Source organism: Nicotiana attenuata, unplaced genomic scaffold (assembly GCF_001879085.1).
Source record: "Nicotiana attenuata strain UT unplaced genomic scaffold, NIATTr2, whole genome shotgun sequence".
Taxonomy (NCBI): Eukaryota; Viridiplantae; Streptophyta; class Magnoliopsida; order Solanales; family Solanaceae; genus Nicotiana; species Nicotiana attenuata.
Genome location: NW_017673411.1, coordinates 15,234 through 39,681, shown reverse-complemented (window position 1 = coordinate 39,681; position 24,448 = coordinate 15,234). Strand labels below are relative to the sequence as shown.

The 24,448-nt window shown below is 39.9% G+C and overlaps 1 protein-coding gene and 1 long non-coding RNA gene across 3 annotated transcripts; both read left to right on the top strand.

Moving 5' to 3' along the window:
* Nucleotides 1-6,111: 6,111 nt before the first annotated feature.
* Nucleotides 6,112-7,515, top strand: LOC109216314 (phosphoenolpyruvate carboxylase kinase 2-like). Its single transcript, XM_019380455.1, has 2 exons — nt 6,112-6,944; nt 7,035-7,515. The coding sequence occupies exons 1-2, from the start codon at nt 6,161-6,163 to the stop codon at nt 7,073-7,075; spliced, it is 825 nt and encodes a 274-aa protein (XP_019236000.1). The 5' UTR covers nt 6,112-6,160; the 3' UTR covers nt 7,076-7,515.
* A 1,094-nt stretch (nt 7,516-8,609) lies between these two features.
* LOC109216313 lies at nt 8,610-17,174 on the top strand. Of its 2 annotated transcripts, none has more exons than XR_002066470.1 (3): nt 8,610-9,161; nt 16,240-16,439; nt 16,970-17,174. It is a non-coding gene; the product is annotated as an uncharacterized LOC109216313 (long non-coding RNA). The 2 variants fall into 2 exon arrangements; XR_002066471.1 differs by having other exon boundaries at nt 8,611-9,161; nt 16,266-16,439.
* Nucleotides 17,175-24,448: the final 7,274 nt, after the last annotated feature.

The window sequence follows — 24,448 nt, the reverse complement described above, 5'->3', positions numbered from 1 at the left end:
CCCTCAAAACCCAATAGTTTGGTGTATGAAGTTTTACCCCAAATTAACCAACTTTTGATCCTAAATTCGAATTCCAATGATGTATTTAGCTATATAATGATGAAATATAATGAAAAGGGATCAAGGAAACGTTACCCAGTGATTTTCTCTACAAAACCCACTCAAAATCGCCTTCTCCCGAGCTCTCAATCGATTTTCAAACTTATGAAATTTAACCCTCGAAATTGATATTTCTGAACAGTCATTTCCGCTTCTGCGGACAAGGGACCGCTTCTGCGGTCCCGGCTCTGCGGACCACGAGCCGCTTCTGCGATTGTCATTAAAAAATCCAGGGTTCCGCTTCTGCGGTCTTAAACCGCACCTGCGGTTGCCGCTTCTGCGAAATACTCACCGCTTTTGCGGTTTCTCACAAAAGACCCAGGGCCGCATCTGCGATAGAAGCCTCGCAGGTGCGTAACCGCATCTGCGGTAGATCCTCCGCACCTGCGGAAAAAGCTGAGGGAGCCCAAATTCGCTCCTGCGATGCTAAGGCTGCTTCTGCGGCTCCGCTTCTGTGGTTCCCAAGCCGCAGAAGCGAAAGTACCAGAAGGGAAAAACTTCAGCTGCTGCAACACTTCTCAAATTTTGCCGTTAACCACCCGAAATCATCTCGAGGCCCCCGGGGCCTCAACCAAAAGCTCCAATAACACCTAATACCTCATTCAAACTTGTACCAATCCTTAAAACACCTAACACAACACCGGAAGTCCGATTAAATCAAAGATTCAAGCCTAAGAACTTCAAATTCCAACAAAACGCACTTTCGATCAAAAACCTAACCAAACCTCGCCCGAATGACCTGAAATTTCGCACACACATCCCAAATGACATGACGGAGCTACTGCAACTTCTGGAATTCTATTCCGACCCTCGGATCAAAATCTCACTATTGGGCCGAAAACTTCAAAAATTCAAACTTCGGCATTTCAAGCTTAAATTAGCTACGTACTTCCAAAATTTATTCCGAACGCGCTCCCAACCCCGAAATCACCTAACGGAGCTAACCGAACCATCGAATTTCCATTCCGAGGCCGTCTTCATACTATTCCGACTACTGACCATTTTCCAACACTTAAAGCTCTCATTTAGGGACTAAGTGTCCCAAAACTCTCCGAAACTCAACACCGAACGTCCCGGCAAACCAAAATAGCAGAAATGAACTTAGGGGAAATAGTTAATAGGGGGTCGGGGCGTGAATTCTAAAAACGACCGATCGGGTCGTTACAGAGACGCACTTCCTAGTCTGGGTTTTTCAATATATACTTTTAGGAGATGCACTTCCTAAATTGAGATTTCACCGCTAGGAGACGCACTTCCTAGTTTGGGTCATTTAAGTTCAGCCCTAGGAGACGCACTTCCTAGTTTGGGTCATTTAAGTTCAGCCTTAGGAGACGCACTTCCTAGTTTGTTCATCCAAGTTTCACCCGTAGGGGACACACTTCCTAACCAGAGGTCATTCAAGTTTTATTTTTAGTAGATGCATTTGCTAGTCAAATTTTCTTGGTTTTACTCACAGGAGACACACATCCTAGTCGAGTCGTTAGTCTACTCTCATCATTGCATCAATAGCATCCGTGGTTTACAGTTTTGCTAACAACTGAGAAATCTTCCGAGTGCAAACTGGGTCAGAAAATTTTGTTTGTTTTGTTATTTTGATTGCATGCACCCACCTAGAGAACAAGTGAATTCGTTTCGGAATTACTACAAGTTTCAAGTCAGTAGCAAGCGCCCACCTAGAGAACAAGGGAATTCATTTCAGAATTCAATTCAAGTTAGAAGTAGCAGAAGCTCGCGGCAAGAATGCGAGTCAACAATCCGAGATGACCAATAAAAGTAGTCTCAATCCAGAATAAAAATAAAAAAAGAAAGAAAGAAAAAAGAAAGTGAATCAAAAATGCAGAAGCAGAGACAAGATGTGGATTGCTCAAGACATGACTGAAGTCACGAGCACGGTGTGTTCGGTTTTGATCCGAAGAAGCCGCGGAAGAATGAATCAGCACCTGCAGCTAGCAAGCATCAAGGTTCAAATCGAAAGTCTCCATGAAGAACCATTCAAGACTCAAGATCAAGCTTCAGAAGACTTATACATAGGAATCTTGTAACTCATAGTTGACAGGCTTAGTTAGTCTTTTTCATTTTTTAATTTTGATGTAATAACAGGACCACGGACCGGAACCTCGACAGAACGGCACCTCAATCAGCTCTCCACCTTGGTACACTCCATCACTGTTCCTACTTCTAAACTACACGTGGCCTGATTCCTTTATAGCCAAGGATATGTAGGCAGCTCAGATACCAGGGCTCGGTCACATTCTCCTTTCTCTTAGCTTTTGGTCTCTCTAAATAAGGGTCGGGTCAAAAAACCTGTCTCGTCGTTCTTTGTCTGAAAATACTTCGTGTTTTCAGTCAAAGAGGGTTTATTTAGTTAATTAATATTTTATATAGTTACTTTTAGTTTATATACCTTCATAAAATTTAAAAAATACAAAAATAGTTTCACTTTTAATTTTTAATTTTACATTAATTAATTAGGAACAATTTCATAATTTTGTAGTTATTGTTTTAGGAATTAATATTTTTAGTCTTGTAGAGTTAAAAGGCCATTTTTAAAGGTAAATTTGACCAAAATTTGGTCCAATTCGAATCTAGCCCATAGTTCCCAAGCCCATAATTCCTAAGCTCATACACCCCTAACCTAAAAATAACACAACCCTGGATATAGATCAGATTTTTTTCCACAAGAGGGGGAGGACCGGCCGTTTTTAGACCTTTCTCCAAAAAAAAAAAACGAAAAAACCTTTCAGCACATAATACACAAGAGAACACACACAGCAGCGCCCATCTTCTTCTTCCTTCTCAAAAAAGACACAGCTGCACACCAAAAACGGGAAGAAGAGAATAGACCAACCCCTACACCCTTTCTCTGTTACATAAAATAGAATACAAATACTCCCTCCGGTTCACAATAAGTGTCCAATTTGCTTTTTCATTTTGGTTCAAAATAAGTGTCCAGTTATGTAATCAAGAAAGAATTCAATTTGTTTTTACAAAATNATTCAGCCCTCACCCGGTCTAGGCAACCGGGAGTGATTAGACTGATATACTCCGATGCCGGTTCGCCGCAGCCCAGGACCGATGATGGGTTTTCAACCTGGAAGTCGGCAGATACCGAGCAACCAGTCGGTGTGAAAGCTTTCAATGGGGGTTCTGGCGCAGGTTCATCAGATCTAGCGGGGCTCACGGCCGAGCTTGGTCTAGAAGGAACACTTTGTGAAGTTTTCGCCATTTCTTGAAGCTTTACGAAGAGATGAAAAGAAAATACAACCAACGCAAAATTTGAGAAAGATAAGAAATGTTGAACCTGGAAGGGTCGTTTATACTTTTCCCATGAGGCGGCGGCACGAATCGCGAAGTTACAGACACGAAGCGACAGATAATTAAGAGAAGCATTAAATGCCTGCAGCAGACGTGGTCAGAGCACTCGATGGCTTTTTCAGCTGGCGTATGGCCATACGTCACGGGCATCACGTCACCGATCATATCGTTTATTATCATTACTCTCTAATAAACGAGGGGACTATCTGTATTGGGTGATACCCTTTTTGCTTGAGCCCGACCGGGTTGGGTCCGGTCCGGGGCAAGTCGGGGCCATCGAACCCGACCTGGATGCAAGGTAGAACGACGGCCACGTCAACAACCGAGGTCGAGTCATTTCGAGACCGTTGCAGAGCTCGATATGAGTCACCACCGGATGGAGAAACACACAAGGTCGGAAGCCGGACTCGTAACGGATAACCAAGCGTCGCCGGATATCTCGCCCAAACGTGATTTTCTCAACCACTTCAGGCCATTAAGGCGTAATTACAGGGATCCACGATGTAATTAATTTACCTACCTTATTTTTACCTTTAATCAGAATGTATAAAAGGGGAGAAGACCCCATAAAGAGGGCATCGGAAACCATTACACTACGGGACCATCTCTCTCAATTCTTGTACGCTATCAAGCACAATTGTTCTAAGCAATATTATATTCTGCGATTATTTACTTTAGCAGCAATTGTTGAGTCTTTATCTTTTATTTTCCTCAATCCAAACCTTTTGTATCTTTTAGTTCACGGATCCTTAAAACCCCATATAAATTCAATTGTTATCCGGATTCCAGGGTAAACATAACTAGTTTTAGAGTACGTGCTTTGCGCGTGTTTTCCATGTCAACGAGTAAATAGGTTAAAAAATAAGATAAGTATTGAATAATGTATTTAAATTATAAAATAAAATATATATTAAGTGTTTGCAAACTCCGAGGAAATTTTACTCATTTAGAATATATTTTTACAATTATAATCAATAAATAAAATTTTAGTTGGTTTTAAATCTCTAAATATTAAAGATATTAACATTAAAGATATTATAATTAAAAAATAGACTACACTTTAATGGCATAAGTATATTTTTCAGAAAAATTTGATTATTTAATTTAAGAAAAAGTGTATATTGGACGAAACTTTGAAATGCTTTATAAAAATATGACATGTACATTCCTAATGTGTATGTACTTACAAAAAAAATAAGTATGGAGGAAAAGAGCCGAAAAGAGCAAAACATCTTTTTTCAAAATTATTTGATTTACATAAGATAAATTTTAATTAATTTTGATATCCTCAATATTATGATTGATTTAATATGTGGTAATTCAAGTAAGAAAAACCTTATTAAGAAAATTTTTAATTGATTTCAAAGTGCTAAATATTACAAATAATAAAATGACTATTTTATCCAATATAACTCTATTTTAAAAGTGTTAAAAAGACGAACAACATTTCATTAAGGTATTGAATTTTGACAAATAGTTAATTCACATATTTAATTATTATTTATTCTCAACATTAAGAAACATACTTTTTGTTAATTCAAATTCGTAATATTAGTTCATCCCAAATTTTAAATTGTTTAACTACATTTACACTAATGTTTAATTGTAACTATATTTTTATCTAATAAGAATTTTATGTTCAAAAGATAGACATATCGGTTTGAGATTCGCTTGAAATTTTTTAGGTTAGTTTAAAGTCCTAATATTAGAAAGGTAATTAAATTATATTCTTTTCAATATAATCTAGTCTAAAACATACAAAATCAACCAGCATTTGGTTATATTAAATTCTAAATTTAATTATTTCTCTAACCATTTTATTAGAGTGTAAATATTCGAATTTGAATATATTAGAGTAAAAGAATAATACAACGAAAAATAGAAACCTTGAGTCACAATGGCACCATTTATATACGTTTGGGAAACTTTAATTAGGATGTGATAATGATCCTAAATTTTAGGATCTCTTACCTATTCAATAAGGAAAGATTTAGTAACAAAATATTTAGTTGATAAAGTTTTAAATATTAGAAAAATAATATAAATTACAATTATGTCCATTGTGAAACATAGTTTTAATGGGTAAAAAAAGCGAACGATATTTCGCTAAGGGCTTTCGTGCTTTTAATATAGTATAGATAGATAGATATAATACACTTGTAAATACATATAATATAGATTTTTCTGACTATTATTTTGGGAGCGACTTAGTAGGTGTTTGGACATAAGAATTGAATTTCAAAATAAAAAGTTATTTCAAGTGAAAATGGTATTTGAAAATTAGAGTTGTGTTTGGACATGAATATAATTTTGGGTTGTTTTTAAATTTTTGTGAGTGATCTGAGTGAAAATTTTAAAAAATACCTTTTTGGAGTTTTTTAAATTTTTAAAAAATTTCAAAATTCATCGTCAAGTGAAACTTGAAAATTGTACGGCCAAACACAGATTTTGAAAAAAAGTAAAAAATATTCGGAAGAAAAGAGTAAACATTTCTTACGCCAAACGGGCTCTTAATATAAGTATTTTTAAAAATTATATTAACCGACACAAGTGGCGTGAGACCAAAATCAAAATTTCACCTGAATATCTCTCTCCTTCTGTCCTCCAAGTAAAACCTACCAGCGCATTATGCGAATATTCGGTTTTACAGAATTTCCACAAAAACCCCTCCCCACTCTGTCTTTATAAATACAACCCTCTTTCCTTTAACTAAACCCCAAAGACCAAACAAAAAAGCCTAAATAATATGAGCCAAGCCTTGAAAAGCGACTTCCAAATCTGCGAAGAAATCGGCCGTGGTAGATTCGGTACCGTCTACCGCTGCTTTTCTCCGGTCACCGGTCATTCCTTCGCCTGTAAATCCATCGAAAAATCCCTCCTCCTCGATTCCACCGACCGTGAGTGCCTCGACAAAGAGCCCAAGATTCTGCAGCTCCTTTCCGGTAGCCCAAACATTCTTCACCTCTACAAAATCTACGAAGATGAAAACTTCCTTCACATGGTAACCGACCTCTGCCCGAACAACGATCTTTACGAGAGAGTTTCCACCGGGCCGTTATCCGAACGCGCCGCCGCTAGCATTCTGGTCCAATTAATTTCCGCCATTAATCACTGTCACAAAATGGGGGTGGCTCACCGCGATATTAAGCCGGATAATATCCTTTTTGATTCTCAGGACAGGTTGAAATTGGCTGATTTTGGATCTGCGGAGTGGTTTGTCGGGTGTGAGGAGGGGTTGATGAGTGGGGTGGTGGGTACGCCGTATTACGTGGCGCCGGAGGTTTTAATGGGTAAAGAATACAATGAGAAAGTGGATGTGTGGAGCGCCGGTGTTATTTTGTATATTATGCTTTCTGGGGTTCCACCTTTTTACGGCGAAACTCCGACTGAGACATTTCAGGCTGTTTTAAGGGCAAATTTGAGATTTCCCACTAGGAATTTTAGGTCGGTTTCGCCTGAAGCTAAGGATTTGTTGAGGAAGATGATCTGTAAGGATGTTTCTAGAAGGTTTTCAGCTGAACAAGTCCTGAGTAAGTATTTTTGGCCCTTTTTTGGCTTTCATTTTAGTTTGACTTTTGGTCAACTCCAGCTGATTTTGATCTTATATTTGTTACTTGCAGGACACCCATGGGTAATTAATGGAGGATCAATGGCTGATTAATAGTGTTTTATTAACTATCCTATAAATACTAGCAGAACAGAACTTGTTTGCTTCTGCTGTATATATACCAGAAAATGTCACCAGCTCCAAATGTTTGAAGATTGAAATGGCCTATGTGAAAAAGGAAGAGAATGAGGAAAAAGAAAAATATAGAAGGGGCTACTCGAGGTGTAGCTTTTTTCTCTATGGTACTGTATTGTGGAGAAGAATCTTGTGAGGATAATGAATCTCCTATGTATTGTGAGAAAAAAAAAAAAAAGATAGCGGCTATGTAAAAATCTATATGCTTTTTCCCACTTTTATATGTTTTTTGAATATGAAAGGTTGAGGAAGAGAAGGAAGGATAAGTGCTTATCCTTCAGTTTTGTATAGAGGAGCACTATGTAATAAAGTTTGCTACTTTTATAATACTATGGATTTTTATGATATTTTCTATGATATTTCTGTCTCTTCTCACTGTTGTTGAGGAAGTGTGTTTTTAACATTTGTATTATGTAAAATTTCTGTTTTATGATATGCAACTTGATGGAAGTTGTATGAAGCATTTAGTTAAGTTTTAATTTATTTCCTCTGTTTTTATTGATTCAGAAATTCTGTAATGTGTTTCTTGAGTTTGGAATATTATAAAGGAAAGGCAGTTTCTTTGAATTTTCAAAGAGGTAATAATTTTGTTAACAATTTGCATCTCTTTGGATTAATCAAGAAAGAATGGAAAAGCAAAAGGACTTGAAAAGTACAGTTGATTAACATTTTAAATAGCATATAATTTTGAATTTTTAGGCCATGTGTAATGGAATGAGAAGGTTGAGGAAAGAGGGAAGCGTTAGTGCTTGTCCTCCGTGGCTCGTTTGGTATGAGGGATGAGGGATAATTAATCCCAGGATTAAATTTGAGATTAGTTTATTCTACGTTTGGTTGAAATATAATCATGGTATAATTAATTCCAAATTTGTAGTGTTTTTTTGCACCCATAAGAAGGTGGAATAACTAATCTCAAAATAATTAATCCTAAAATAATTAATTATAGGATAACTTGTTTCCCAACCACGATAAGCATTGTTTTAGAGGAGCACTGTCTAACAAACTTTAATGCTGTTGGATCTTTAAGATACCTATAATATACGTAATTAATTTGAAAGCATGTGATGACTTTTAGTTTTCTCTGCTTTATTGATGTGAAAATACCCAGAAATTCTGTAATGTGTTTCTTGGGTCTGGGATATTTGTTACTCGTTCACAATAAATGTCCATTTTACTTTTAGCACGCCCATTAAGAAAATACTCCCTCCGGTTCACAATAAGTGTCCAATTTACTTTTTTATTTTGGTTCAAAATAAGTGTCTAGTTATGTAATCAAGAAAGAATTCAATTTGTTTTTACAAAATAACTCCTATGTACATATCCCTAAAAAGTTTTCTTACTCCTCACATTAAATGTTTAGGGGTAGTTTAGTCATACTAGGTATTTTTGTATAGGATTTAATATTTTCTTAATGGGTGTGCTAAAAGCAAATTGGACACTTATTGTGAACCGGAGGGAGTACATACTAAGTATTTATCCATCTGAGCATTTTCCTTGCAACTTATATTACCAAACCTGTAATCGTCATCTTCTGTTCAAGCATCTTTTGTGCGTAGTTGGTGGATATATAAATTTGTACATGACTACATTTTGAGTACTCAACTTTTTATGTGTTAGTGTTAGCGTGTGTGTGCGAAACAAAAAGAAGCAGAAAGGAACGGACAAACAGAGAGGGGCGAAACAGTGACAGTGTAAAAAGTTGAAGAGGTAACACTCAACATTAAACCACAAGACAGCTCAAAATAACATTAAAACCATCCCTGAAAAGCCATGAAAACCGGTCAAGAACTCCAGCTTTGAAACGCAATGAAACAACCTCAGAATCTATTGAAACACCAACTCGAGATTACAGCCCGTGGTCGATTTTCTGTTGACGTTCGTGGTTCCAGTCGGGGTAGCGGTTCATTTTGCTATTTTGAATTGGCTCGCTGCTGAAATTAGCACAATCGGATTCGCGTGTACTTTTCCTGATCATCTTACCTAATATTAAAGGGAGCTCTTTCAGGTTCAATTTCTTCCCTATTATCCTTGATGCTTGTGGGTGTTAATCCAAATACTAATGATGGTTGGAGTTTATGAATTTCTAAAGATTATAGTTTACAGGCTTATGCTGAATCTATGTGTGAACTTGGAGTAATTTCACTAAGGCAAAGAAATATGTTTATTGGTTTTCCTTGCTAGGCTTCAAATATGAAATCCATGAGTTAAAGTCTCGGTAGGCTTCTGGCAGACATTTGTTTTGCGAAAATAAAAATGAAAATTGAAGGTTGTTTTCCCCCTGAAATGGAATCATAGTCTACTGTCCACATGCTTTAGGAATTTAGGAGGGGATTTAAAACTAGTAGGTATTTGCCTGCGAGTGAAATTCATTCGCAGAGAAGTTACATTAGGTGAAAGTAAACCGATTAGCCTACATAACTGATTTGTGATCTTTTTTGGACTTGAATTACGGTAGGATTACTGGTTAGATGTCATTTGGGAATTTTCTATTTTTAGCAAATCGAGAGGTAATATACATGTACTGGGATTAATAAAGGGTTATGGTGCTTATCAATGCTTTAATTTATTTTTCTTTATCTTTCCTTTCCCCTCCTATAAGTAATTCTTGGTGTTCTATGTCTGATCGTCCATTTGCTACTAAATATTATGTGTCTTTTAAATAGTTACTTTGTCTGATGTTTCCCTTGCCTTTATTTGTGTGGACAGTTTGGATAAATTGCTTGAAATAGCTCATGGGGTTGGGTTAAAGTAAATTAAAAGAACTTGAGCATGAATTGAATTTGAGCATGGGTTTAAATAAGTAATCATCATGACTATGGATACGGTTCCCGTGGCATGGTCATGATACATATATCCAAATTCGGGTGTGCATTTCATGTGACCCGACCACGATTTCGACTAATAATAAAATAAACACGTTGTAAATCGCGGGTGCATTTCATGTGACGCTGTTTGCAATGCATATCAAAATGACAAGTGTACGACATCGTGCCTTGTTTCAGAAAATAATTCCATAAATGTTAAAAGCGGTTCAAAGGAATAAAATGCACATAAGTTTTAAATATGTAATTAATCAGATAATTAGGCCAATTATTAATAGTGAAGCGACCGTGCTAAAACCACGGAACCCGGGAATGCCTAACACCTTGTCCCGGGTTAACAGAATTTCTTACCTGGATTTCTGTGTTTGCAGACCATAAATAACAGTCAAAGCTTTCCTCGGTTCAGGATTTTAAACCGGTGACTTGGGACACCATAAATTATCCCAAGTGGCGACTCTGAATTTGAATAAATAATCATGTTTCGATTATTGTCACTTTAATTGAAAAAACTCCCCTATACCCTTCCGGGTAGGAAAGGAGGTGTGACAGGATAGAGTAAAGCCAGTGTACGGGGAGCAGCATGCAGCAAGGGAGATGTTCGCGGTGCACGACATGGCACCAGCATCGACACCCTCCACCTCGAATGAGCATTTAGACAAACAAACAGCCGGATTCAACCATAACCGACATTCTCAGTTACATCCAAATAAGGGAACAAAGGACCGTGTCGCGTCCCTGAAACAAGCAATTGAAATTTATCGAGGCTCGAATGCCATTATTAAGGTACAAACCCTCTCCCTTTTCATTTATGTTTTATACCAACTTATTGCAGGTATTCGATTGAGAGGAATCGAAGCGCCCTCCAGCTCAAAGACCTTGTGTTTTAAAGCATGCGTTGCGCTCTTTTTTCCTTAGACCGGATTTTATCCCGAACGGGTTGTACCGGAGAGGTTTTTAACGAGGCAACATTCGTATGCTACCTAAGGAGAACTCATCAAGTATTCAAGTCTTCTCTTCGATCAACCTCAAATACTGGGGGGCATCACCCCAGGAGGTCACCCCTTGTAAGAAACCGAGCTACGCCTAGGAGGACCTCGATAGGAGAATGTTGCATTGGGCCAAACGGTCAAATGAACCATGTCCATGTAGAATAATCGAGCCTCCAAAGGCAAAAAACATGTACTTATATCACGTGATTGAGGAAGCCCCTTTTGTTTATCAAAAAACTTTGTGCCTCAAAGAAGTTCACTACTTTCTCAGAAAACGGCTCAAGGGACAGAAACTCTCGAACAATCGGGGACTGTCATCGACAGTCAGTTCATCGGGCCATCGAAAACTCAAATTCGTAAGACCTCGATCAGGCAACTTCGAGCTCATAAGCCCTAAGTGAGGCAACATTAAATCTGTAAGACCTTAGCAAGGCATGACCAAGCTCATAAGACCTCAATGAGGCAATTCCGAACTCATAAGACCTCAATGAGGCAATACCGAGCTTATAAGACCTCAACAAGGCATACTCAAATTTTGTAAGACCTTAAAAAGGCATAACCCCGATATTAAGTCCAAGGCTATATATCGAACTTATAAGACCCCTAAAAAGGCATACCCTCGATATAGACGCCAAGGTCACCACACACGGGGACTAAAGGCTACGGCCAAACATAAAGACTACGGTCGAACTAAAAGGCTACGGCCAAATTAACGCGGTTGGGAGACATCCGACTGCCGCCATAAAACTAAAGGCCTCCAAATACTTAGAAAATACGTCGAAAAGAACTGGTTAATCATACCCTCGGCATAAGCAAAGAGCTTTGATCATATCAACTCCGAACAATAAGAAGGCTTCAAAAACAATCAGCCTTCGATGAAAAGGTTTTGAAAACTCAACCTTCGAGCGAGCCTCCCGAGGTACTCAGCTATTGTAACATATCGATTCATAATCGAGGTTCTCTTTTGAGCTGTCGAAGAGTCGGACGAACATAAAGCATGCCAAGGAATAATCAAATCTTATCGACCCAATATAAAATGAGCCTAAGGGCCAATGCATAAGAGCCTAAGGGCCAGCATAAAGAGCCTAAGGGCCAATGCGTAAGAGCCTAAGGGCCAGCCTAACCTAAGGGCCAGCCTAAAGAGCCTAAGGGCCAATGCGTAAGAGCCTAAGGGCCAGCCCAAAGAGCCTAAGGGCCAATATATTGAAAACCTAAGGGTCAACGAGCCTGAGTCAAAACTTGATTCGAGGTCCAAGCCCTAAAAAGGTCAACTATTATCAATCACTCATCGAGCATGAAAACCTGAGGGGTTTGCATCATAAGTCCGACACACCAAACTGGTTATCGACAAGCATCGAAATTTATTCCAAAAAGGCAAAAGGAAAACAAGAAATGACGAAAAGCGAAAATCCATATGTATATGGTAAAGTTTCACGAAGACGTATTTACAAGGCTCGCGCCTGGAGCCCTTACACAAAAAGCAACAAATGAAAACCTAATCTACCACCGGGGTTACTTGACAAGACGAAGCTCCCTCGGAAGTTCTGCCTTCAACGGCCTGGTCTTCGACCTCGGAACATCGACGACCTCCTCCCCCTCGGGGACTTCACCTTCGTCTTCATCATCCTCCGAGCCACTGGTCGAATCACTAGCTCAACCATTATCGGAAGAAAGCAGAGTTGACGATTCTTCCTCCAGGGCCTTCACCCTCTCAATCTCGGCAGACAAATCGATGCCCCATGCACATACATCCTCGAGAGCTGTCTCGGAGATCTTAATCGGGCATGTTCCATGGCTCGGGACAATTTAAGCTCGGCCTCTTCGGATACATTCCTGGCTTGAGCATTTGCAGCAGTAGCATCTTGTCGGTATGAGGATATGGGCGCAGTAGCTTCGAACTTAGCTACAGATAGATCAACAACTAATTCAGTATAGAGATCTTTATACTTGAGGCTTTCTCCTCTCACCCCTTGAAGTTGGCACTCAACCGAGGTCGGCTTCTCTCGAAGAGTTTCTTTATCGGAAGACAACTCATCCATGCGCTGCTTCAGCCACTACTAGAAATTGGAGCCATGGCAACGCTTTTTATTGCTATGGATCAGTAACGGTTGCTATAGGTAGTCTATTGTTACGGTTTTACCCGTTACAAAATATTATTGGAACTACCATGACACTTAGCAACTGAACCGTTGCAATAGTCTTAAAACCGTTCCGATAGAGGTATATATGGCAACGTTTTGTAGAACCGTAGCAATAAATCAATCTATGGTAACGGTTATATCTATTGTTACGGTCGTTAATTCCCACCTTATTTTTCACCCAAATTTTCTATACCCGCTAAAATGAAAGGGGCCCACCATCTGATTTTTATTTTTTATTTTTTTGTTTTTATACCTAATAAAATACTACTATGAAATATGTAAACCCCTAAAATTAGGGTACAAGATCATTATCGGAAATTACAAGGAGATCGGAATCTCCTCCAGTCATCTTCACCACAAAAAATCAGCAAAAACTACCCCAAATCACCTTGAAATCAGTCAAAAAGCATCCCCAAATACCCTAGCGAAAATCAGTCAAAAAGACCTCAAGACAGTCACCTCTGAAAATCGGTCGAAATCTCAGTCAAAAGGCAGTCAAAATGCTGCAGAAGATAGCCATTAGAGCAGCTCCAAATTACCATCTCCTCCAATACGATCTCCTCCAGTCAACAGCTCTTCTCGCTTGTCAGCGCCATTACCGACTCGCTCGCTTTCCGTAAGTTTTCTGGAGTAGTATTTTACTTTTCATTTTCAGTTCCTCTCTGTTTTCTCAATTACTCAAAATTCATTTTCCTTTCAAAAACCCTAGCATCGAGTTTCTACTTATTTACTAGTTCGCATCGAGTTTCCACTTCGTACGTGTAATTCGGGTAACCTTCAGCTCTTCTTGAGTATTATTTTCTGAAACTCTTATTATTTTTTGATTTGGTAACTGTTATTTTTATATTTTATCTCTTACAGTAATTAATTTTTTAACTCGTACTATTTTTTTTACAGCTTGCATACAATNGTACTATTTTTTTCAGCTGCATACAATGTGGTTCCCCCTTTTATATGGTTTTGCAGATCTGTTGTATTCCTATCGATTTGTCGAAATTCATGTTTATTTTGTTTATTAACTCGATTAATTGACTGTCCTTGTAAAAAATTTGGGAACTATTTCGAACAATGGTTGTGAGCATCTAGTTAGAAAGAGCAGACATGTTTCAATACTTGGGAAACTTATTGGCGTGGAAAAGAATGGGAGCTAAAGATTTACTTTGCAGAATCTGTTTGATTTCTGCTATTTCCAGTGCATTTTTCTGCTTTTGTAATTATTTTTGTTGGGGTCGAAAATAATTTCCAGTGCAAAATTATTGGTTTTGGAACTGTTTTATTTTTTTGTTGGTAATTTAGTTGTGGAACTGTTGTTATTGGAGTTGTTATGTCCTTTTGGCTGCTGGAAATGGTCGTAGCATTAATAGATAATTTGTGGTTTAGATTTTAATTAGATAAAGGTGCAGGATAAAAGTTTAAGCTTGAACACTTTTAACTGCTACATTTGCAACTTAAAGGGAATTAAGATTCCTTACTTGTAATGAAAGCGACTTTCAATTTAACTTTACCAATTAGAATGACATTTATGTTCATATAATTATGCCTATTTTCAATATATTTATGCTGCTTGATCAAAACGCAGAATTCACTAGACCCCGCGTTGAAAGGAGTATTATGATTGTAGATTAAGGCAAAAATTGAAATATGAATCTAAAATCTAAATGCTACTTGCCCCTTCCTTTGCTATACCACCTTGTCGTGTTAACGAACCAGATCCTTGAGTGTTTAGCTCGTTTAAATTATGGACAAGTTCATCACTTAACTCCTCTTCCCTCATCGTGTCTTCATGTTGTTCTCTTGTGTGGTCAGCCCCTCCTTCTGGTTGTTTTGTTGCCGACGACATCATGGATAAAGTTTGTTTACCAGCTGTAGTTTTAGAATCAGAAGTTTCTGCAGCTGGTTGATGTCTCAACATAGCCTGTAGCTTCTGATATCTGCTTCTAAAAGGTAGTACTAGCATCAGTACTTATTTTAGTTGCGCTTTCTAGGGGAAATTTCCACAGTACTTTGATTATCTTCATCTGCGGAGTAGCCCTTTCAGCTTGTGTAACCAGAGTATTCTAGGGAGTAGTGACCTCAATCTGGCCGAACTGTTTATGGATGATGATGGTTGCATCACAACAAATTTGTTGGATAGCTCTTGTTACATAAATTCTTTCACATTCATATTTTCTTTTTGCATCTTGCTTTCCGTATATGCCAATGAATAAGAAGGGGGATAGCCCATCTTCTGGATATTATCATCAGTGGGCGATATCATCAGTGCTATTATCAGTTGCACCCTCCAACACTTCAGTACCATATGTTCTTGCAATTCATGATTCACAACTTTAGCATTAAGATCAGATGGTTTTATTAGTTGAATTACTAGCTGTAGCAGTAGGATGATCAAGCTTATTATAAGTTTGCACGACTGGCTTCTTAGCTGGGTTTTGCCGTATTTTTGTGTTGGTTTCGGAAGGAGAATTACTGAATTTTGCAGAAGCTTTGGGAACGTAATTTCTTTAGCTATTTTGCTGCATTTTTGGGCGATATTTGCATCTGTTTTGCTGTATTTTTGGGCGATATTTGCAGCTGTTTTAGATCTAGTTGTCCTGAACACCTGCCTTAGAATGTAATATCTGTGTCATTTTGTCCTTGAATATTCTAACTGTTTCTGCTTTGCATACTTCTTGGGTGATTTAACTGTTTCTGCTTTGCACACTTCTTGTCCTCTGTAGTACCTTTTAATGACATTTGAGATCGGTACACTCTAAAGTCTATGCCATGATTTTGGTTCAGATATCAAACATAATTAGTTATTTAAGCAGAACTTCCATGAAAAATCGAGTTATATGCCTTGGCAATACTCTACTGGGACAGTCTAAAGTCCCCCATTCTTGACAATTGTTTTGTCACTGTCCCCTCTTCTCCCGCATCTCTTCAACTGCACTCGCCGCAATCTCAATTATCAATTTGATTTAATGATTTCTGTTTATGTGCATATTATGTGTTTATGAAAATTCGTCGATTTACTGATTACCAGCGATGTCTATTTTAAAATGGTCGTTGTGTATGAGCCGATGCTATATGTATATTTCCGTTTCTGCCTCAGAAATTTTTCCATTGGCTCTTTAAAAATCTGCTTGAATCAGATATGGAGATGATACATTGCCTGTAGGAATTACGTAGCTGCGACATCCAGTACAGGGCTGCTCAGTTACCAATCTTGCCATCCTCTTGCCATCCTCTTGAGTTGATACATTACCTACAGGAATTACGTAGCTGCTAGATAGATCTAAAGGTGACTTCCCAGCTAACCAGTCAAGTACAAGAGTATTAAACCTCCATGAATGTGAGTAATAGCATACGTTTGACACCTTAATTTTATTAATACATACACACAATTTACTTTTAAAAAATAATGTCAGAAGTCTTATTCCATTATTGTCAAATAGAATTCGTCAGAGATGGGTTCTTAATGTCTCTAGGAGATTCTTGGTTCTTTCCAAATGAAACATGTAATCTTTACTATCTTTCCTCTTCACTGATCTGTTAAGTTGAGTTCTAAATTACTTGTTAAGTTGATTTAGTTATTTGCCTTATTAATTGGCGTGTGGTAGACGTGTGTCTTTTTGTACTTCTTGCATTGTGTGTTTTTTGGAATTTTGCATTCTTGGGAGTATCTTTTTATGTGTTGATGATGCCTTATCTCCGGAATATCTTTGTCCGTATATTATGGGATAAACCAACATTTTGCCATTCAATTTTGGGGTTTAATGCAGAATTTTATACTTTCTTTTTACCCTTGGTTTTGTGGACCAAATGAATTTTTAGATAGGATTCTCTGGAAGGGATAATGACTTTATTTATACTCTTTTGTAGGTGGAGTAGAAATGGAAGACGGAGGCGGTGATGAAGATCTAGCCCTTAAGAGAATTTTGAATTATTGATTGTTGTAGATGCATGTGGCGGTTTCTAGGAATGTTTCTTATCAAGACATTTTAAAACTTTTAACTCTTGAAATATCAAATGTATGTACTTGGTAACATTTCATCACTATCTATGGATTTATTATCTTGTTGGACAATTTGGATTATGAATAGTTTCATTTTGTTATTTATATAAATTTTAGTATTTTATAGTTTATTGTATGTATATATATATATATATATATATATATATATATATATGTAAATCTTTATTTACAACATGGGGCAATATTTTCAATTCAATTAAACTGTTACAATAGCTAATAGAACCGTTGCCATAGGACCTGCAAACCGTTCCAAAATAATCTAAAAATCGTTGCAATAGGTAGTTCAACTGTTGTAATATCTTAAAGAAATCATTGCCATTTCTATAATAGCCGTAACAGTTTAATAGATATAGTAACGGTTATTGACCGTTGCATTTAACGTTATGGTAACGGAAATTAACCGTTGCAGTTGATAAGAATAATCGTTCCAACAGGAAGAGGGAAAACCGTTGCGAGAGACTATACTATAGCAACGGTTAACTGAACCGTTCCAAAAACCGTTCCATAAGCTCTATAGTAACGCCAACTTGTGGAACGAGCACTGAACCGTTGCAATACCTCTATGGCAATGGTTTACCTATCTGTTGCAACGATTTTCCATGCGTAGCCATAGGTGAATTTTCCAGTAGTGAGCCCAAGGATTTCGGTATCTCTGACTCTAAGCTCCTCTTGCATTAGATCATCTTTTTGCTTGAGCTGAAAAAGTCAAATTAAGGCATCAAACGCTCATTTGACTGAAGCACAAAAATAATCCCACGAAGGTCGTATTACCTGCTCATCGAGATCGGACCGCTCTCGAGATATCCTCTCCAAATGAGCTCGAAGGTCACCTAGCTCCCCCTCCTTTTGGGCGTAAAGGGCCTTAAGTTCGTCCAATTCGGAAACGAGCTTCCAAAATTTGTCCTCACAATGAGACAACTCTGCTTGTGACTTGGAAAAGGCTTGGTTGGAGAGCTTTAAGGCATGAAAACATAGAAGAAGAGAGTCGGGAAAGCAAGAATCGAAACTCAAAATACAGCGGTCAAACCAAGATTACCTGTTGTCGAAGCTTCTCGGCTTCTTCAAAGATCAATGAGGCATCGATATCGAGGCCTTCCTCAACCCCAGCAAAATATCCTCCAAACATACTATTCTCCCCAGGGGATGCCCCCACGACGGGAGTTTTCATACCTTGGGCATCCCGTATTTGCCCAGGAGAGAATGGTAGGCCCGGCAGAGGCTCATCTATGTTGATCACCTCGACTGGGTCGTTGGGGGCCCTCTCCCTCCTACGAGGGCCTTCATCATTTGTTTCTTCAGGTTCATCAACCAGGTGCCCCTCGGCACCCGATGTGTTTTGGTCGTTGGTCGGCCCAGGGACTTCGTCTAAGCCCCCTTTTACAATTCCCTCAGCTCGGGTCGGGACCACCTCGGCGGCCTCAGTTCCAATAGCCGCCGGCTTAGTCACCTTCAGCTCGGTAGATTTCGAGGCAGCAGTACTTCTTCTCCCCCCAAGTACCAGCGGGCAGTCATCACTCTCTTCGCCCTCGGCACAAACACTTTCGGCCGCCTCCCGAGTTGAGGCCACTGAATCGGCCTCGGGCTTTTGAACTTTAGCCTTTTTTGGCTTCGGGAACCCGGCCGGTGATTTCTTCTTTCTCTTTTTCTCCTTAGCAGGATTCGGGGTATTTTCTTCCCCAAGCAGGGGTTCCCTCATCAAAACGGCCTCTCCAAGGCCTGCATAGGCACAAAGGATGAGAGTACTAGCGAGAGATATCTTCTCTAAAGAGCTCAAGTATGAACAGTGATAAAAACTCACCATGACTTTTAGCCTCCCAACGGGTCTTAGCTAGATCGCACCACACGCGCTTAGCATATGGGCAGATTGTTGACAGCACCGCGGTACCACTCGACAGCTGTATCATCGAAGAAAGTTAATACAAAGTCAAGAAAAGGTATCCAATCAGCGAAACATGTTTAGTTACGATTTATATTCCATTTCTCGGGGAATGGCATTCTCTCAGCAGGGATCAGGTCCGAGGTCCTGACTCGGACAAAGCGGCTCATCCACCCTCGTTCCTTATCTTCATCGATGCTAGCAAAAAAGGCCTTCGGGGATCGACGTTTCAGCTTAATCAGGCCACCTCGATAAAGTCGGGGGCTATACAGTCTAATTAGATGGTCGAGGGTAAAAGGCATCCCCTCAACAGTGTTTGAGAAATACCTAATCATATAAACAATGCGCTAGAATGATGGATAGATTTGTCCAAGTGTCACCTGATATTGGCTGCAGAAATCGAGGATCACTGGATCTATCGATGGTAAAGAGGCTTCTATCGGGCCTAAGGTGAAAGGTTATGTGTATACACTGAGGAAATCGGCCTTGTCCTTGATCATGTCTTCTCCTCGTGAAGGAATCTCTACTTGCACCGCCTTCCCCAACGGCAGTTGGCCTTCACTTTCTCGATCTCAATTATTAAACCGATATATCGAGACATGGGTTCACATCGTCCCGGAACAGAGGAGGGGTTTTTGACCTGGAAATCAGAAGATGTATTGCAAGGCCCGAGAGTACACTCCTCGATACTAGGAGGAACTAACGGTTTACCTTTGGTCGTTCGAGAAGACGATGAAGCTTTTTCCTTTTGAGGAACAGTTTTAGAGGTTTTGCCATTTCTAAAGCGGAAAATCAAAGAAGACGGGAAATATTGTTAGAAAAAAGAAGGGAGAGTTCAAGGAAATTGAAAAGGGCAAAACAAAATTTTGGAAGCACGGAGAGAGCAGAATCTGCGAGGTTTTGAGGTTTGTCTATTTATAAAGTTCATTTAAACGTTCTAGGGAAGCTAAAAGACCGACCGTCGGCCGCCTGCAATTAATGATTTTTGGAAATCGTACAAAAAGCAACCCTTCAGTCACCTCAACCACTTATATCATGATGATGACGTCAGGACCCAGGCATCAGGAACCAGTTTTGTCAGAGAGTACTAAGGACAATCTGCGTGGGTTCGAATAGACACTCATTCAACTATCTAGCCCAAGGGCTACCCGAGTTCGAGCAGGTTCTCACTTGGGGACTATTTATAAAGCCTCAGGGCTATCTTTCTCTCGAGTTCGAGCGAACGCTCACTCGATTATTTAGCCCAAGGGCTACCCGATTTCGAGCAGGTTCTCACTCTGGAACTATTTATAAAGCCTCAAGGCTATCTTTCTCCCGAGTTCGAGCGAACACTCACTCGATTATTTAACCCAAGGGCTACCTGAGTTCGATCCAGTTCACTCGGGGACTATTAACAAAGCCTCAGGACTATCTTCATCTCAAGTTCGAGCAAACACTCTCTCGATTATTTTAAGCCCAAGGGCTACCCGAGTTCGAGCCAGTTCTCACTTGGGGACTATTAACAAAGCCTCGGGGCTATCTTCATCTCAAGTTTGAGCAAACGCTCTCTCGATTATTTTAAGCCCAAGGGCTACCCGAGTTCGAGCCAGTTCTCACTCAGGGACTATTAACAAAGCCTCAGGGCTATCTTCATCTCATGTTCGAGCAAATTCTCTCTCGGTTATTTTAAGCCCAAGGGCTACCCGAGTTCGAGTCAGTTCTCACTCAGGGATTATTAACAAATCCTTAGGGCTATCTTCATCTCAAGTTCGAGCAGACGCTCTCTCAATTATTTTAAGCCCAAGGGCTGCCCGAGTTCGAGCCAGTTCTCACTCGGGGACTATGTATGAAGCCTTAGGTCTATCTTTATTTTCAAGTTCAAACAAATTGTCACTCAAATCGGGGCTACCCGAGTTCGAGCAGGCTCTCACTCGAGGACTACTTGCAAAGGCCTTAGAGCTATCTTTATTTTTATATGATCAAGCGAACGTTCACCCAACTGCTCAATCCAAAGGTTACTTGAAGTTAGAGAGAATTCTCGGTCGAGGGCCACCAATGAATCCCAAAAGGGCTAGCTGTATTTCGAGAATCGAGACATAGCTCTCACTCAACTCGGACTCAGAAATCCCGGTGACCTAAGTTTGCTTCAAATCAATCCGAGCTTAGTCCGAGGAATAGCAAAGGACTTTAAAAGGCATCATATTGATCAAATAAAAACCTAAGGGTTTATTATTATTATATTCTGAAATCGGCGCTCGGACCAATCGTTAGAGTAGTACACTTGGATTTTTCACAAACGAAAGAAGAATGGAGTTCAACACAAATCTAAGGAAAAACGAAGAAATTCTTATATTAATAAATGATGCTTTACAAAGCCCACGAGGGGCCATTACACAGAAACAAAGAAGGAAAAAACAACAACCAAAGGCCTAATCTACTTCTGAGGGATCGTCCTCAAAGGCAGCATCCTCGAGAACCTTTCTCTCAGGGACTTCATTTCGATCTTTAGAACGTTGTCTTCGAGAACCTCCTCCGAAGCAGCAATAGATGAAGAAAAGGCTATAGCCTATCAAAGAGCAAAAGCTTTTGACAAGCAAGGAGAATTGTGGCCTGGTGAGAAGCTTGGCGAGTACTGGTCTCGTCAGCACTACTATTGTGAAGCCACTTCTTGAGATATTGCACCGGTGTGGGATGAAAAAGTTGGTAGATAGTGCCACCTCACCCCGTGGAAAGCAAAAGTGGGTGAAGCGCCACACCAGGTTGAAGTTAAGAGAGATGAGCAGCGGTTTACAGTCCACATATCTTCTGATACGGGAAGAATCTGATGCCCTCCTCTCATCGATTCGGTCCAACAACAACAACAACAACAACTCAGCATAATTCCTTTTAAAGGGGAAGGGCTTCGAAAAGGAGCCATGGCATGACTGATAAGGTTGCTGCCTTATGACCTCTTGGTCACAGGTTTGAACCATAAGGGTAAGAGATCAGAAGAGGATACAGAGAAAGGTAAGGACTAGAGATTGTTGAAGAAAGAATGAATGAAGCTTTGGTTTCAGAAATCCTTATATAGAAATGGCGATGAAACTAACAGCGCATTCAAAGTTTTTGGGGAAATGGACCGGCAGTGCACTCAATGTTTTTTGGGAAACGAACCGGCGGTGCATTCAATGCTTTTGGGGGAATGAACCGACGGGGCATTTTGAACGCCTACGTCACAAGCGGACGTCATCATGAGAGGTTCGAGAAAATTGAAGTCAAGATCGTTTCTTATCTTTTCATTCTAAGAAACACGGGGACTATCTGTATACGGCCAAAATCGAAGAGTTCAACTTTGGGACTACTGTGGCACTCCACGCCCGACTTCGAGGAGCTTGAAGTGGAATTCGAAGGCGGACCCCGAGGTACTTCTCTCGAGGGGGCATATCGAAGGTCAATCCTGGAGTAACACAAGTCGGTGATCGTTATGGAAAGGCGGGAAATCCCCGAGGGCATTCGGTGAAGACTGACAGAGTCTGCAAGAATAGTACAAATCAGTACTGAGCCGTTATACAGTTGCTAGTAGCATTTCTTCGTCATTTATTAGACATGTACTGCGTTGAGATTCACCCCTCATATATAAAGGGGACCCTTGTCATCTTGTAAAGGATTCGGATTATTGCACAGCATATTGAATACAATACAACATTCTCTGCTCTTTGCTTAAATAATTGTTCTACACATTTGTTGCTTATTCTTTCATTGTTCATTCAGTGTTCATTTATTATTCTTCATTTATTGCTCATTAACCGCAAAGTCCATCTTTGAGGCCCTCATTATCATTAATTCTTCATCAGTTGTTGATTGCTATCAGCTCCATCTAGACCTCGAGGCCCTGCTCCAGCCAGCTCGAGGCCCAGCCTTTTGACTATATTAGTTTGCATTTCTTATTTGCTTTACTTACATTTAGCATCTATTGCCTAACAACTGGTATTAAAATAAATCACCTATTTTTAAAACCATAAAATCAAATATAATTGTAGTTACCATTTTCAAGGTAAATAGTTTGGCGCCCACCGTGGGGCTAAGAATAATAGTGATTGTTTTAGTGCTAGTTTTCTGAAAACACAAGTTATTCTTCACACTTTTTCTTGTCCAAGAATCTCTGATTTCAGGTCAAAAATGTCTAACTCAGCAAATGCACACGAAAACAACGGCATTGGGCTTCACGGAGAGAGTGATGCAGGTGCCGGCGTACCACCGGAAAACCCAGGGGTGGCTTCAGCAGATGCCGGTGTACCACCGCAAAACCCAAGAGTGGCACCAGCACAGATCCCCGTCGACGTGAACTCACGCAACGCTGTGCATTTCGATGTGAGCTCTCACACAAACAAAAATATGCACGGGGAGGAAAGAGAAGTTAGCCTTCATGTCATTTTTGAGATGTTGCAAGCACAATAGGTGGCTATTGCTCAGCTACAAAGTCACCAAAAAACTTCAAGCACAGTAGCACCGAAAATGGCTCCTCGAGTCGAGCAGGCGCCGGAGAGATCGAGTAACAACGGGTCGGCAACAAACCCCACTAATATGAAGATGCTCGAGGACCTAACCAAAAGGATTGAATCAGGAGAAAAGAAGATAGAGGATAACGATAAAAAAGGTGGAGACTTATAACTCGAGGGTCGATCCCGGGCGCACCTCCAATCCTGAAGGGCATAGATTCCAAGAAGTTCATACAAAAACCATTCCCACTAAGCGCAGCTCCGAAGCCCATCCCGAAGAAATTCAGAATGCCCGATGTCCCAAAGTATAACGGAACCATGGACCCAATGAGCACATCATCGCTTATACTTGCGCGGTAAAAGAAAATGACTTAAGGAATGGCGAAACTGAGTCTGTCCTATTGAAGAATTTTGGAGAAACACTGTCGAAGGGGGCTATGATGTGGTATCATAACCATCCACCAAATTCAACAGATTTATTTGCCATGTTGGCAGATTTTTTTGTGAGGGCACACGCTGGTGCCATCAAGGTCGCCACCAGGTCGTCCGATGTCTTCAAAATCAAACAGAGAGATAACGAGATGCTAAGGGAATTTGTATCTTGCTTTCAAATGGAGGGAATGGAATTGCCACCAGTCTCTGATGACTGGGCAGTACAGGCCTTTACTCAAGGCTTGAACGAACGAAGCTCGGTAGCTTCAAGGCAGCTGAAACAAAATTTGATCAAATATCCCGCCGTGACCTAGGCAGATGTGCACAATAGGTACCAATCAAAGATCAGGGTCGAAGACGACCAACTAGGAGCCCCCTCGGGCTTAGTATATCCCAACAGGCTCTTTATAAAGGAGCAAAGGCTTACAGAAAGGAAGTCAAGATCAAACAAGAAAAGATACCAGCCGTATGTAGAAGATCGAAGAAACACATCGAGGCATAATATACCTCGAGGTGATCGGAGAACAGAGCGAGGTCTTAGTTCCCGGGGACTAATGACT